Source organism: Carettochelys insculpta, chromosome 19, assembly GCF_033958435.1.
Source record: "Carettochelys insculpta isolate YL-2023 chromosome 19, ASM3395843v1, whole genome shotgun sequence".
Lineage (NCBI taxonomy): Eukaryota > Metazoa > Chordata > Testudines > Carettochelyidae > Carettochelys > Carettochelys insculpta.
This window is the reverse complement of record NC_134155.1, coordinates 10,818,211-10,835,381: the sequence shown is the minus strand read 5'-3', so window position 1 is coordinate 10,835,381 and position 17,171 is coordinate 10,818,211. Positions and strand designations below refer to the sequence as shown.

General features: G+C 45.6%; 1 protein-coding gene across 1 annotated transcript in view; it reads right to left on the bottom strand.

Moving 5' to 3' along the window:
• Positions 1–3,115: 3,115 nt before the first annotated feature.
• KSR1 (kinase suppressor of ras 1) overlaps positions 3,116–17,171 on the bottom strand; it is a 146,049-nt gene continuing 131,993 nt past the window's right edge. Inside the window, exons 19-20 of the mRNA XM_075014138.1 lie at positions 16,001–16,134; positions 3,116–10,155 (exon numbers count right to left, since the gene is read on the bottom strand). Coding sequence (XP_074870239.1) covers positions 10,077–10,155; positions 16,001–16,134 — 213 coding nt within the window. The 3' untranslated portion in view covers positions 3,116–10,076. The remainder of the gene's footprint in view (positions 10,156–16,000; positions 16,135–17,171) is intronic.

Sequence of the window (17,171 nt, the reverse complement as noted above, 5' to 3'; positions counted from 1 at the left end):
AGCAAGTTCTGTAGAATGACTTTGATGTACTTGCCACAGATTTCACCTGCCAAGTCATTGTGACCCCGCAAATCCGGGTCTCTAACCACTTCCCTAGTTATATCTCTTCACAACCAAAACCTCACCAGAAACAGACACTTCAGCTCTTTCGACTCTTGGAAACTGAGCTGGCTGCGGAAGGAGGCGGGGGAATATACGAAATGGAACAAAGCAAAGGTAATAAACTACAGAAGCTGACATGTAGCCTCTGAATAGCCTGTGAAATTAGGCACCTTTGTGTTTTCTCCGCTAGCCAGCCTTCCTCTATTTTTTGATGGTTTAAATGCTGGAAGGGCTGCATGGGATGGCAAGTTTGTATACTGTAACGTAGGGGACTGTCTGGTCTAGAGCAGAGATGAGCAACGAGGAAGAAACGGTGGGCCACATGGCCCCCTTCATCTCACTGAGCTGTAGCCCCCCATCCCCTTACCCTCCCACCCTCTGGGGTTTCACCTGGGCTTCCCTCCTGCACAATCTGCAGTGTTTCAGCTCTAGCAGCGAGGACAGAGGGTGAATCAGGTGATTCATGGTGCTCTGAAAGTGTGCAAGGTGTGGAGGGGAGAGGCTTAGGAAATGTGGTGCTCCAGTGCCCTGGTCTGTGAGATGCACATCAGGGAGGGAGGCATCCAGGGGTCTGTGGGCTACAGGTGGAGCCTGCAGGTTGCCCAAGCCTGGTTTGGAGGATTGGGAGACGGGCACCCTGGGTTTTATGTCTGACTTAACCACTGACTTGGTGTGTGACACGGGGCAACTCACTTCACCCCATTGTTTCTCTTCTGTGTCTTATGAAGAGCATATCTACACTTCCCCTTCAATCGCAAAAACCCTGGGAGGGTTTACGTTTGCTAATGACTTTTTGGACCAAAGCTCTAGAAGTTTCATTACGAAAGGAAAATCACCTCCCCCAGAGGAGTACAGCTTTTACCGGGCATGTTTGTGTGGTGATGTGCAAGTTAAGACATGTTCTTCCTGTTCACGTTGCTTTTAACTTCTGGAGGACATCCCACGGTGACTAGGTGCTCAATGCCTCCCACCCATTGCTCCACCCCAGACACCTCCTTCTTTCCACCCCAAGCCCCATTTCCTCTCCCGAGCATGTGCTGTCCCTGGTCCTCTCCCTCCTTCCCGGAGCTTGCGGAACACCTTCAATCAGCTGTTCACAGTGCTCCCGAAGGGCTGGGAGGGGTGGGTAAGTGGGCTCACAAGTGGACAAGAGGTGCGTGGAGGGAGGAAAGCAGAGTGGGGGAACTTGGCTGCTGGATGAGTCCTCAGTGCCTACTACTTTTTCCCCGTGGGCACGCCAGTCCCAGAGCCCCCAAGGCATTGGCACGGATGCTAGGAGACCACTTTGACCACCAGCTCTGCTGGATTTCCACTTTCCCCTTGAAAAGCCCCAGGAACTTTGAAACTCCCCTTTGTGTGTTCTTGGCAAGTGCTCCCTTATCTGGCCAGGTGACAATGCTCCAACTCTTAAGGTGGTGTCTACACTTGCAGAGTTTTTGTGCTGTCAGTTTCACTGCTGCTAGTGAACCAGTGAGAACACTGTTTTGTCTATTCATTGGCTTGCAGAGGTATCAGCGGCTGTTCACTTCTGCAGCACTTCCATCGCCGATGAGAACAGTGCCTTGACGGCTGCTATCCCAGAATGCAGCTCTCTGGGAATGATCAGAGGGCATCCTGGATCTCCTGCACAGCCTCCTCTCCCCAAACACCGATCAGCTCCACAGCTCAGCGGTGCTCCAAGCAGGGGATCGTTTGCTCTGTGGAGCAGCCATTCTAGAAGAACGCTCACTTACAATGGGCTCGTACAGCTCTTGGCCTGGGTCTCCTGTTCGGTACTGTAATAAAATATAGAACGCTAGAACTGGAAGGGAGCTCGAGAGGTTTGAGTCCAGTCCCCTGCCCTCATGCCAGGACCAAGCACCATCTAGACCGTCCCTGATAGGTGTCTGTCTAACTTGCTCTTAAATATTTAACTCCAGTGATGGACATTCCACAATCTCCTTAGGCCTGTGGTTGTGAACTGGGCACCGGGGTGTGGCGAAATGCAGCTCAGCGTGGCTGCACATGTGGAGCGCCCCTCTGCCCATATGCCCCACCACTTGGGGAAAAGTGCATGGCGGCAGCAGCCCCCGCAGCCGGTTCCCTGGTGCAGGATGGCTCCTTTGGCCCCAGCACAGCCGAGCTGCTCCTGCCCAGAGTTGTGCAGCTCCATTGGCCCTGGCACGGACCTGCACAGGTGCTGTGCAGCTTCTGCTGCCCTGGTGTGGCTGTGGTCCAGCCCGGCTTCTGTTGCCCTGGTGCGGCTGCAGCCAGGTGTGCCCCGAAGGCCCCTGCCCAGAGCAGCGTGGCTCCTGGGACTCCAGCGGCTCTGGCAACAGAGAGTCGCTGGAATATGCAGTTAGAGCCGGGGGTGGGTGGATTGGGCAAGCTAGTGATGCCTGTCTCTGGGGGAGGGGGAGGCATTAATTGGTGAGGGAGCTGTGGTGAATATGCATGGATCATAACCACAAGTGTGGCAGTCCTTTAATTATTATTGGACTCCACTGCTCTAGGCAATTTATTTCACTGTTTCACCACCCTGATTGATAGGAAGTGTTCCTGACACCCAACCTAACACTCCCTTGCTGTAGTTTAAGCCCATTGCTTCCTGCCCTCTCAGAGGCCAAGTAGAAAAATTTTTCTCCCCTCTCCTCCTAACACTCTTTTAGGTACTTGAAAACTGCTGTCATGTGCTCGTCTCAGTCTTCTCTTTTCTAAACTAAAAAAACCCAGTTCTTTCAGACTTCCCTCATAGCTCGCATTCTCTAGACCTTTAATTGTTCTTGTTGCTCCTCTCAGGACCCTCTCCGATTTCCCCACATCTTTCCTGAAATGTGGTGCCCAGAACTGGACACGATACTCCAACCGAGGCCTAATCGATGCAGAGTAGAGAGGAGGAATGACTCCTCATGCCATTGTAAAATACTCAGATCTTTTAGCATCAAAGGTGCTATATGAAGTGTAAAATATTCAGTGTGGAAATCTCGTATCTTAAATGAACTGTGAGTTTAACAAAAAAAAATAAAAACCATAATTTTTGTTTTATCCAGAGCAGAGATTTATTCACTTAAAAGAACCCTAAATATTCAGAATTTCATTAGCATAGATTGCACTTTTTTTTTTGCCAGTTGCATAAACTAATACAGAATCCTTTGTTAATACTAACAATTTTAATTAAATTAATAGCAATTCCAGAAGACAAACTCAGTTGATAGAAAATATAAAAAAAATTTTACTGTACAAAGTTTACATCACATTTGAAAAGAAAATATGTCAATTTTCACCATATTACAGACTCCATTGACATATACTATTGAAGTCATGGCTATTGGAGCAGTATTGTACAGCAAGCTTCACATTTAAAAGGCTAAAACGATACAGATTCGCAGTGCTAGTCACTCCCTTACCTGACCACAAGAAGAAATAGTACAAAAGGATCATAAAACAATGCAGCATAAAAACCTGGTTCAGTTAGCAACACGTGTTAAGGAATAAACTGGCCTGGGTTTTGTCTTTTTTTCCACACCACTGACATCAATTAATTTATTTCCCATTTTTCACCAGCAATCAGACCCAAAAGCACCATTCAAAGCCCAGGCACTCATCAGCTTTTCTTTTAAAACTAACAAAACAATGTGTTGGAGCCGAGATGTTTGACAATTAAAAGGACAGCTGCAGGATTCTACTACCTTAACTCACATCAGGCCAGGTCCTAAGCTAGTGTAAGTGAGCATTGCTCTATTGACCTCACACAACACCTGCTGAAGCAGTTCTCAACATAACATACAGACAACCCAGCACTACTCTTCATGGGTAAGGGGATCAGAATCTATCCCTAACCCATGTTGGGACAGAAGAGCCTTCAACTGGACTACTGAATCCTTCCCAATTCAAATACGACTCGGAGTTCACCTTTAAAAAGGACTGGGCAATATGGCCCTGTGATTCTGTCAATGTGTCTAAAATGTGCAAATAACTGTTGGGTAGTGGATCTCAGCAGTGCTATAGAAAGCTGGCTAGAACATGAGAATGGCCATCCTGGGTCAGACCAAAGGTCCATCTAGCTCAGTATCCTGTCTCCTGACAGTGGCCAATGCCAGCCACCCCAGAGGGAGTGAAACTGAGTGATCCCTCTCCTGTCATTGATTCCCAGCCTCTGACAAATTACCAGTCACATGGTGCCGATTGTCCCAGCTGATAACTTCATTCCAGGACAGTTAAGAATGCACCACTTGCCCACAATTACTTTGCCGTGCTGCTGCAAGAAGGCTAGTGCTATCGAAGGGGAGGGCGAATGGAGAACACAGCTGTGACTGCAAGAAGTCAGTGGTTTATAACATGGGGAGTAGGAGTGGGGGAGCACTGAGGACAGTCACTCTACCCAGATGTGCCTGACACTGGAAAAGTTTGGGACCTTGGCTGTAGGGTCATTTGCATCCACACAACGTGCAGAAACCAACTGCGATGAGTACATCAAGGCTGTTGCCAGTGCCAGACATTCCAAACCCAAGAGTGGTGCTCTTCAGTTACATGAAGGACTACTAATTCAGAACGCAAGGACTAAAAGTCTACAATGGAACACTTTTGAACCACAAGCCCTTGATTTAGCCAAATACACTTTCTGAAGCTAATGGAGGTTTTGTCTGATAAGTCTTCACATTTGTTTTTATTTCACGTAATTTGTAGATCCAAAGGAGAATAATTTCCCACTTCACTTAGGCACATCCTGTGCCATCAATATTTAAGCCAAACTTTTAATGAAACTGAATTCTGCTGATCACTAATGGCATAATTCAGGCTAGTTTTGGAGAGAAGAGCAAATATTAGCGTTATTTTTAATAGCAAAGCCGTATCGTGCAAATAGCTTGCTGCACATACAGTTGCACTCAAGGGCTTTTATTCAATTAAATGAAGCTATGGTAGGATCAGGAAGTACCACACTGTTACAGATGGTAACTACCACACACACCAGTTTACATTTGAGCCACATAGTCCAAACCTTCAAAGACAGCCTGTGTAAGACAGATGTATTGACTTAGCATCTACTTATTAACATTGTCTTGATCACGAAACTTAGAAAACCTTTAGGCCACCTTGTCTGCTCAGTGAAAAAATTGGGTGCATGGGTAGCGTGAGTTCCATTTTGCATGTCCCTAGAAAAAGAACTCAGCCATGCCTCCTCCTATTTGAAAACACAAACCCCAAACATTTTCGTGGCCCTAAGTGGTGAGGAAAGGCATGGTGTAGTGTTGGACACAGCTGTAAGGGATCAGCCATACCTATGGGTACTAGAGTCCTACTCAGATACCGCCAGTGAGAGAATTCAACAGAGACAGTGAAAGGGTTCAATGAGTTGGAATGGTCAGCGAGGGGTTGGTTTGGTGGCTGTTAGAACATGAATGGGAGGACGTCTGAAATAGAACCGCCATAGGGGTTCGTTCGGAGTGTCTCAGACTGGCCCACTGATGTCACCAGCAAACCACCTGAATTTCAGTGGGACTAGGATTCTGCCTCCAAGGGACTGTATTTGCCTCCAGTGCCAACCTCCAGGCCATTGTCTATCAGGAGTCATCTACCAATACCAACAGCTATCCCTCAGCTGGCTGGTGACATCACACCTGCCAAGGACAAAACCATCATCTCTGCATATAGCTGCTATATCATCCAGCAAAACTAGACCATTATTTCAGTGGAAGCCTTTGTCCAGCATTACCTGGGAGTGCAGCTATTTAATTTGTGCCTCTAGAATGCACAACACCAGCCTCTTTGCCTACACTTAGCATTCTTGCAGAAGGTGCCTCGCTATCCCCCAGAGTTCCTCTGCATCCACAGCCCCTTTTCTCAGAGGCTGGACCCCCTCTGATATTTAGCAACAAAATATTTATAGCGCACAGAGTATCCAGTGCTGCAGGCAAAGGACGAAGCACATGGCCATGTTAAGTGAGAAAAGCAGCCTGCTGCAATAATGGGAGACGAAGGGAAATCACCTATCTTAAAAATGTAGTCAAAATGCAAACTGAGGTGCTGTTGGAACCTCTCTTTCCACCCAGGGGGCTAAAGGATGCAGACTGACATTTTCTCTCAGCGGGAGGTGGGTGCTGGAATGCGTTGCTGAGAGGTGGTGGAATCTCCTGGCTTGACAAAACCCTGGCTGGGATTGATTTAGTTACAGCTGATCCTACTGTGAGCAGGGAGCTGGACCTGATGACCTCCTGAGGGCTCTTCAGCCCTATGATTCTATGGTTGTATGATCTGTTTGGAGGATTGGGCCTATTTAATACCAGGAAACCAGAAGCTGCAAGAAATGGGATCACAGGCCCAACACTGTGCCAGGTATTTTGCCACTTATCCCCCCATTGATGCCAATGGGAATTAGGCACTAAATACTCAGCAGGATCTGCGTCATACTTCCTGTTTTGGGAGGCTGGAAGATGCATGGGCCTGGTCTCCCCACAGTGACCTGGTGGAGACGCATTCTTACCTCCAGGTAAAACCCTAGAGAACACAACACAAGTTGCAGTGTTGGCACAAGGTTAGCAGGCAGAGTTAAACACAGTTTGTGATCTGACCTCAAAGCACATGGAAAAAACAACCAACTTGTTCCCTGACACATTCTAGAACATGGCCTCTTAGTTTCTATGCTAAAGGGCCACGTTCGTAAGTTTTTGCATGAAAAATCAAACCGCAGATAAAGAGCTCCTGACTACTTTCAAGGTTTCTGTTTCAGCAGTAAAATTAAGCTTTCAAGGGTAGTTACTTCCTGACACCTTCACGTAGGTCAGGGATGGAAGGAGTGATGGGGAAAGCATCTTCAGGAACTCTGCGCTGTGTTATCAAAACCACTCTAGTTTGGGGAGTGGGTTTTGCCAGGTCTGAAACCTGAAAAAGGGGAAATATCAGCATCTCCAACCTGTTTCATGCAGGATAAATTCAGGCATGGAGCCTGCACCAGGCCTGTGCACCACAATGTCTTCAAAATAGGATGTAAAAGGGGCTTTGTGCCACACCGGGCTTGAACTGACCCCCTGCAGCGCAGTGAACTTATGCAGAAGGAAAAGGTTTCCTGCATGTTCCACTTTCTGTCCCTTTCACCTCTTCGCTGGTTGAAGTACCATGTCAACCTGAACTCTGGCCCCAACTGCGCACAATTCGCTAGGCAGGGGCTTTCACACAACACTACTGCCTCACGTCAACTTTTACTTCCCTACTTCAACATCCTTCTTCCCTCAGGCTTTCCTGGAGTTTATTCCACCAGCCAACACTTGACTTACAGGGCTACCCTCCACTGGAGTCCCACGGGGATTTGGAGTGGGAAACCTAGGGTCAGGTTAGCTCCCGAAAGGCAGCTGGAGGAGGAGAAATCATGAAGTTCTGGTTTGATCTGAAGAGCTTTACAAGGAAATATCTACAATCACCTCCGAGTTCAGAGACCTGGCAAAACCCACTCCCCAAGCTAAAATGGTTCAGCCCCTAGTTCCTGGCAACACCTCCTCCATCACTCCTTTATTCTTGTTCATATGCAAAGGACTTCCTAATGAAGATGAACTAAGCAGGCCACTCAGAACTCTAAACTGGGCTGTCAGCACAAGGCAGAGCAGTGTAACCAAACGCTGCAGAAAGAGCACACCAGGAAACCAAGCATTCACTTGGAGGTAGGAGACATTGTGGGCCTGGTTCCCAAGGTAGCTCCCAGAGACATCAACAGGCTGCACCTTTGAAAATCAGGCAGTCTACGGTTACTGCTTATTTAGCATGGCCTCCCTAACTGGGCAGGGTTGCCTGACGGCAGTTGCTCTTCTCCACTAAAAACATGTTGTTTTGCATTGTTAAAATATTCGTCGTGTGAATGAAGGGCCAAAGCCCATTAAAACCATAGCCCAGGTACTGTACTGAACAAACACTCGAGAGCAGGGCTATGTCTGTGTGGTAGAGCTATTTTGGGACACCTCAGCACCCTGAAATAGCTACTCCACATCTTTGAAACGTGCCCGTTATTTCGAATTATTTTTCAAAATAAAGGGTGTGCTATTTCAGCATCTCTGTAGTCTTCATTGCAGAAGGAGTAAGGGATGCTTTGAAATAGCGCATTATTTAGCACCAAATGCCGAAATAGCCTATTTGGAAATAAACTCGCAATAAGATACACAGATTGTGTAGTGCAAATTGTGTATCTTATTTCGTGTGTCAGGTGCTGTGTAGACATAGCCTGTGGGTGGGCAGATGGGAGGGAAGAACATTTATTTGATCTTTTTGGGCTGTCACTGGAGAAAATGGATAATCCTTTTTAACTGGATCCACTCTGAAGTGATTCGTAGAGCCACCCCAGTTCCAAGAAACAGTACCAATCCAGCTCTCAAGTATCAGAGGGGTAGCTGTGTTAGTCTGGATCTGCAAAAGCAATGAGGGGTCCTGTGGCACCTTACAGACTAACAGAAATGTATGAGCATAAGCTTTTGTGGGCAAAGACCCACTTCGTCAGATGCAGGTCACCTGCAAAAGCTTATGCTCATACATTTCTGTTAGTCTGTAAGGTGCCACAGAATCCAGCTCTCACTTCCTTTATGCTTATTTGACAACCATGTAACTCCTCTGACACTAGTGCAGTGGTGTCCAAAAGACATTTCACAATTGCCACAGCCCATCCCCCACAGCCACGTGCCCCCCCAGAGCCAGGCCTTTCCCTCCCCAGAGATTACTCACTAGAGCCATACTGGGCAAGCTGGGAGGTGGGCTGCAGCCGCCAGGCAAGCTGCAAGGAGTGCCTCTGCTGCCATGCGCTTGTCCCACCAAGTGGTGGGGCGTGTGCACAGAGCAGGCGGAGGACGGTCTATTTCACCACACCATGGTTTCCCATTTGCCACGTGTGGCCACGAGTGGATTTTCTCCTGACACCACTGTAAGCAGGAGCAGAAGCAGGTCTTTAAGCAGGACTGTATGGTCTCAGATGCAACTGGCAAGGATAGGGTCCCACTACCCCTTATTCAATTTCTGGGGAGCCTGCTGACAGGGAAATTCCATTTACGATGGAGAAGAATTTAAGTCCCAATAATCAGAGAGCTGCAATATGCAGCTGGCAACTCCGATAACTGTGAATCCATCTGTAAAAATTAAAGGTGGGATGAATAAAAATAATCCTTGAAGGAGGAAGGTGCCCAGTTCTCACCAAAAGCCAATGAGATTAGGCTTCTTAACTCCCCTAAAGCTGTTTTATTTTAATCCCTCCCTCTGTTAGTCTATGAATAAATGAAAGGGTTCTGACCCTCAGCAGCATTAAAGACAAAGGGCCAGGCTTCTATTCTCATAAATCTGGACTCTGAGTTCACACCACTGAATTTAGTGGAGGTATTCCAGATTTTCAGCAGTATATCTGAGATCAGAACCAAACTGGGCTTGGGCAAAGTTTCCAGAGAAGATCAAGGTCAAGAATTTGTTAGCTTGCCCAAGCCATAACCCAAAAGATGCATTTCCTTTCAATACAGTAACATTTGAAGTGCTTAGAGGTTTCTTTATAGAGACTCCTCGAGCCATAACTCCATTCCCTCGCCCTTGAATTGGCTGCATTAGTGATTTAAAGCTAGCAGTTCTCTCAGCCACATGGGCAACCTCTATTAGCTTCAATGGAAACTGTGCACATGACGTGCAGTGCAGAAATTAGCCCTTAGTTACTCCACAGCTGCAACAAAGAACTGGGAGCAATTCTTTTCAGTGCCATTTGAATGCTTGTACTTAAAAAAAAAACTTTACATCACCTTTATTATTATCCGTTAAAAATATAGTTCACACAGCGAAACATAGGATGTAAACACGTCTTTAAATAATTGCTGGTGCTCAGGCAGAACTTGGACTTCAGAAACATCACAACAGTTTGAACTGAGGGTCATGTGGCTTTCAGGTCTGGCTGCACCAGTTCCATAGTTCCAGAGAGGCCGTGAAGGTTTCTGATGTTTTGTGTAAGCAAGTAGGCAACAATATCAACAAGATAATTACACATCACCTTATATCTTTGGGTTACTTGATTCCAGGATTCCCAAGCCAAATCTTTCAAAACGGAGAACAACTTTGCTACTGCTAATGCTGAAAAGAGTGAGGAAGGGAGGGAGGGGAAAAAGTTATGCATTTTCTTCTCTTTTTTGATTAGTTGTACAAAAAGCCCTATAAACAGCCCTTTATAGAGTCCTATACAAGGAATAACATGCATTAGGCTCTGCAAGAAAGCACAATGCAAGGTCACCCGACGAAGAAGGGTACATAAAGGGATCGGCAAATAAAATGAATGTTGACAACAGAGCTTGATCCTGAAGCTCTCACTCCCATTGTTATCCAGGGGAGCTTGTCCCTTGTGCAATTCTTTTCTGCTTTGAAGTAAATTTTGGGTGGGTGGGACAGAATCAAGCTGAGAGATTTTCAAAGGCCCAATATGTGCACTGGATGCTTGGCTCCCACTGACTTTAAATAAGCTTTGGAAACTCAGCTGCCCTTTGTGCATTTGGAAATCTCCCACTCCCAAAATACAACTCTCTCCTGCCCAGATTGACCAAAGGTGAGAAGCAAGATTTACCCTTCACTGGGGTTAGGAGAAATGAATAAACATCTAGAAGAAACGTTGTTGAGAGGAGGAAAATTACTTAGAAGGGTCAATGTCCAACAGGGAAGGGGATTGCTCTGTAAGGTCAATTAAATCACCTTTTTAAAACCCTCCCTCTTTTCTGCACAGCTGTTAACAGGCGACTGGTCTCAATGTCCTCTTGGAGACTCTGCAGTTCTAGTGTCCTGCGGTTGGAAAGGTCGCTGGAAAGAGACCTTTTTACATTTGCTGCAGTTCTGTCAGTACTGTCCTGTAAGGCTCTATTTCCAAAACATCTCCTCCTCAGATGGTTAGAGGCAGGTGCCACAAAGGAGTTAACTACTGAGTACTTTCTTTTGCTGCACAGTATTGCACACAAGCACCTAGTTGTCTGTAAATGCAATCCCGTGTACATAAAGAGGAACATTTGCTCCAGACAGCACAGTCACTGGAGATCATTTGTCTTCACTGACAATCAGTGCAAACTGGTCTCTCAGTGGCTGGTGTTTCCTGGCCTGCCAAACTAAGCAATTTGTTAGCACTCATGATTTATAAGGGCTTGGCCCCAGGGGGCATGCCCAGGAAAGCTAATCCAAATTAATTAGAGGTGTGAATGTAAAGTGGATTTGTTAAACTGCTTATGCCCCTGTGTAGACACCCTCATTCAAAATTAAAGTGGCTTTAATGTAGTTCAGATTAACCTTGAATCAGTGTCCACACCGGGATGTAATGCACTGCATCATTTCTATTGAAATCAGGCTCTGAATGCCTCACTTTCCAATGGAAACGTTAATTCTGGTTAATTTATCCTGAGTGTCCCCATGTAGAAAAAGCCCACGGATTTTTTTTTAAAAAAGTAAGAATTTAAAGCATGCTCTGCTCCAGCTCAATTCAGCAAAATGCTTCACCCTTACATTGAAACCGCAGAACGTAAAGCAAAATATGCTGCTGAACAGGTGCCCTAATTAGCCAAGCGAAGTGACTGGTAACATTCATATGCCTGGGTTCTTCCTGGGCCTCTTGGGGGGGTATAGAGGGGATGGAGAAGTCACATGGAATTTAAAAGCTACAGCTGTTCCCAAATTGAAGACTGCTGCACATGACAAAGTTCGGTTGGCTTCAGGACATCACTCAGGGCCACTAAACAGAAAAATTCTTCCATCAACCTAGCTACTGGCTCTGAGGCCTGGTCTACACTACCACTGGCTGCCCATACAAGTTACACAGCTTCAGCCACATGAGTAACACAGCTGAAGTTGACGTACTTAGATCTATTTACACGGCATCTAAGTCGACAGCTGATGCTCTCCTGTTGACTCCTCTTAGTCTTCCTGTTCTGGGGGGAACCGACCAGTTGATGGAAGAGCGGTTGGTGGTTGGTTTATTGGGTCTATACGAGAGACAATAAATCTACCCCCACTGGATTGATCAGACCTCCTTGCTCCCGTGGGCAGCGAAGACATCATTGCAGTGCCAAAGTTGTAGCTGTGCTGCTGTGGTGTTTCTAGCACAGCCACTCCCTCAGCAAGGAAACGTGCCTGCGTCTTTCCCATTCTCTACCCCGCAAAGCCAAAGGGTTGGCTGACAGGTTTCAGTGGAAATGAGGAGCCTAAATACCCTATCACTGCCTCCTCAACCAGGTCCCATTCAAGTAAATGACACAGCTGCTACTGGTTTCAGTAGAAGCTGGCTCTGTCCATCCTAGCTGAGGAGGAAGATTTTTTCAAAGGCACAAGTGGGAAGTAGGAACTTCACTCCCATGCAACTTTCAGTATTAGTTCCCAGTCATCATTTGTGTCCCGTGAAAACGTAACATTTAAGAGCTACACAGCACAGCCACAAGAATGTTGAGGTTTAACCTGAGGAAGAAGAGAGTCCTGTGCCATTCTTCGTTGGATGAGACTTGTAGAATGCACACAACCTGATAACATTTAGTAACCACAAAACAACCCACAACTATACAATCTGAACAGAGTTGCACTTCTGTTTTTATGCCTTGCTAGTTAGCTGGTAGTAGGAGTCAGATGGTAAATCACAAGACCATTTTGAGGAAGAAGTTACAGCCTGTTGAAATGATTCAGAAGTGAACACAACTGGCCCTATTGTTAGTTGACAGCAATGTTTCTAGAGGACAAGCATTGTTATTCAAGCTAACAGCCCATACCAAGAGAAAAAAAAGACAGAAGAGAGGAATTTGTAAAGTGTTGGTTATGTCCAAGGGTTAAACATTTTGAGAGTTGTTTTGTTTTTAAGTGACAGGTGATTGTCCAAGTTCTTGATTAGGATACAATACAATGGAAGCATGCAAGGCAGACCCAGTTATTGCACCAGTAGCTACAACCTATGAAAGACAGGAAGGAAAAAAAAACATTAAGAGTTAGTTTGTGGTTACTAGAAGCAAGATTTAGAGAATTATACCCTGAAAAGCTCATCAAGGGGATAGGGTAGCAATTCTCTAAGTGTAGGGAGAACTCAAATGATTTGCTCAAGTGGGTATGAGCCAATGTTCCTTCTAATTTTTTCTGCCTGTATTCAGAATAAAGTTTATGTGCATCAAGGAATGTTCTGATGTGTACCACCAGCAGTAACATATGCTGCTGAATGTGGGCATTCTTCTAAACAGCCAGGCAGCACCTGGATCTCTCCTGAGTGGCTGCCCAAGTACTCTGCTTACAAACCTCTAAGCAAAGGAGCAGTCATGTCATGCAAATGAGTCAGTGATTCAGGCACATGGATCCTTCAATACCAAGTGAATAGCTCAGGAAACTGGTAGCAGGTTAAGGAGCCCTTCACTTCTACACAGCAGCTTATACGTGAGCCTAGGCTGATTGTGGCTAAAATCTGTGACTTAATGACACCTACTGGGAAGTGACCTGTTGCATTTAGGACTCAGGGGGCTTCCTTTCTGGCCAATGAAAATGGATGTGGAGACCCAGCCACCCTATCAAACAGAGCTAAGGTTCACTGAGGAACATTCTTGCCTCTGGTAGCTTCACTCTCCACACCTGTCCAGCACCTTGTAGAAGGATTTTAAAAAACACCTCAATGTGTAGAGGCAAACCATTTGGATAAAGGGCCTGATGGGAGCAGACCCTGGGTGCTTTTACAATCCCACTCGGTAATTGCATTTGTTTGCATCTAAATGCCTTAAAATCTGGCCTCAAACCCCTATGTGAAAAAAAGCTACTGATGATCTTTGTGTTTTTCAGTTATGAAATATAACATTACAACGCACTTTATAAGGTGAGTAGGGATTTTCAGACAGAGTAGGCAGTGTACTCATTCTATGTTATGGTTAATTATTTCAGGAGATTAGACACAAAGGAACACATTCATCTCTACTGTAACTCCATCAGCTGCTGACTTCATCTTCCAAGCTTCTGACAAAGTAGTTCTGACCCATTAAAGTTTATGCCCAAATATATTTGTTAGTCTCTAAATTCTTGGGAATTCTATGCATAAAACAGGTTCAGGTCCACCTGTGACTGTCTAATTCTACTAGCTCAATGAAAGATGGATTTCTATGATAAAAATCTCATTAGATGAGAGGGGAAACCCTGAAAACAGGATATTTCCCTTACAACTGAAGCACAGGTAGGAAAAGGAACAGTAATTATATGCAATATGCATGCTTATGAATTTTAGCTTAGCATTCAACATGATTGTCAAATATGCATAAAACCAACCCCACCCCCCAACTTTTGCAATTTTATAACAAATCCCAAAGAGTCTATGATCAAATTTCTGAAAAGTCAGAGCTCAACCAACAATAGCAAGGACTACAGTTGAAGCTCCCTGCTTAAATTGTAACGTTCAGGGTGCAAAGAAGACGCTTTGCTTTCCCAGCAGGACACCCTTGTGCATTATTTGCATAACTGGTGATACATTTGAAACTTGCTCTTTTTAGGAACATATAGTAAGATTAGTTGACTGGACCAACTCAAAAAGATTCATGGTGCTTTATGCATAAAGCAGAGATTGGTGCAGAGAGGAAAAACTTCAGCCAACTCTACTTATCAATGATTGGACAGTAAATGTTCAATCTTTGCTGACAGTAGTGTCCTTTTGTATAGTCATGATTCCAGGGCCTTGGAGGAAACATTCCAAGTATTCAGAATTCCATGTCATGTTAGACAGGAAGATTACGCGTAGGGAAATTGGTGAAGAGTTCAAAAAGAAGCAGAAGTGAAGAAATGCAGTGGCAAGTGCCATATTGACAAGGAGGCACATTCGAGGATTTATGGCAAGATACCGCAGGCAGATCATGAAAGGTTAAGAGATGGAAAAGAGGATGATCAAACCATTGGGGGAGGGGGAAGGGAGAGAGAAAATAAATATTAGAAGTTCTGTACAGGAAAATGTAACACTGAACAAAAAATATTCCTTATCACTGGAGTTCTCACCAGCATACTGGGCGGGAGTATCCCATATATATCCTGCTTTAGGAGCTGGTTCAGAAAAGCATACAAGCAAGTGTGTAAGTTCCATTGACTTCAGTGGAAATAAAATGCTTTCCTGAGCTCAGGATACTTTCTTGAATCAAGCCCCAATTCTGCAACTCTTTTTCTTTTGAGTAGCCCTTCCCCAAATTAGTCATGTCATCATGTAATTAAGAGGATGGAGTTACACTGGCATTAAGCTGGCAGGAGATAAAATCAGGCCCACTCCCGTGGTGATTCAGCCATGTGTCCACTGAAGTCAATGGAAAAACTCCCCCTGAGGTAGTGGTGACTCAGTCACCTGAGGTTAAAATGCTCTGGCCATGTGCTACGCAAAGCTTTATATTATTCTTCTACAATCAGATGAATGTCGCATCAGATTTTGATCTATCACCAACATTTATTTCAGACACTCCAGACTGTATCCTCATTTAGGTTACACTTACACCCCGCAGGCCAATCCCCTGAGTATATGACAGCACACCCCTTTGCCATGCCCTCTTTCCAGCCATTCACACACCCACCTTTCAGGCCAAGATAGCCTCTCCCACAAATACCCCAAGGACACTTCTGCCACTTTCCACCAACCCCGGTGGACTGTCTGCCTTATAAGCAGATCTGCAGCCAAGGGTGCAAAGCTAACACTAGATTTCCTCTTCCTTTACAAACAGGGGAAGGTTGGAGTGTGCGTTTTCATGCGGGGGTGCAGGGAAGACCAATAAAGACATTTTCAAAAATGGAACTAAACGTTTTACGTTGAAGGAAGGAGTAAATGTTCTTTAAGTTAATGAACAGCAAATAAATGTAACCCAGTTATTAGAGTGTTATAAGTGGGGAGAGGAAGAGAGAGAGAGGGGGAGAGAGAGATTCTACAGGCCCTACTTCACTTCCAAGGAAATAAGTAGGAGATACTCACTCTGCAGATTTCCAAAAGTGTCCAGGGTGTGACAGGCGCCTGTTCAGTTTTGGCAGTTTTTCAAGCATATCCACAAGAAGAGTAAAGCTGGGTCTCTCGCTGAGGTTGAAAGACCAGCATGCTGAGAGGATTTCCTGAGGAGGACAGTTTTTGGAGGGGTCATTACCACCCTGTTTAGCTCACTACGTCAGTGACATGGGGGACTTCCCAACTGACAAGGGACTCTGGGAGCTTCAGTTTTTGGGCACCCAACATTTGTGACCCTTTGAAGCAGCCTGATTTTCGGAGAGCGACTGCTGAGAGGCTTCTGAGTCTATCACGTGGAATGCCTGAAGTCCCTGGAAAAAGCTTGACTTTGCTCTTTATTCCACAACATATACTCAGGACAAGGGAAACTTATAAACAAAGGGGACATGCTTCAAAATAATCCCAGGAACAATACAGAGACTATGGATTTCTGCAGGATGAGTGAAATTCATCCACCACATTTCTTAATACACACATCGGTGCAGCATTTGAATGAATGACGCGTATGTGTAACTCCATGGAGGCTGGTGTGAAACCTACTCCAGGCTGTGGACCATGCACAGAGCAATCCTGTAGGTTCTCCACAAAAAGAGCTCCAGTCCCCAGCCTTGAACAAGGCCTGCAACCACAGGATTAGAGAAATCCCCACCCGGAGACCGTGCTGTCCCTTCTCCCTGGCTCCTCTGCACTGTTCAATGAGGAGCTGACACAGGACTCTGATCCAACCTGTGCAGAGCCTTGCACCCATTGTGTGCCCACTCTGCAACTACTCTTCTCCTTAGCAAAACCACAAGGGTTCCAGGGTGCAGGGGGATCTCCAGGGCTACTCCAGTGAGGGGTAAATTTAACTGCATACAAAAGCTCTGCTGTCTGACATGCAGAGGTGGAAAAGGTACCCCAAAAGTTACTTGAGTAAAAGTGCAGCTGTTTGGGGGGGGGGAAGGTGAGTGTACTTGAGTACAAGTTACCAGTGTCCTGTTGGGAAACTACTTGAGTAAAAGCATGCACGCCACATTAGATTGCACTCAAGTATCCAGAAGTGAAAGCAGCTTCACTTTTATTCAAGTAACTTTTTGGGTACTTTTTCCACCTCTGCTGATATGATCCTTTTCCTCCAAGTAGAAGTGTCTGTGGATAATTCTGT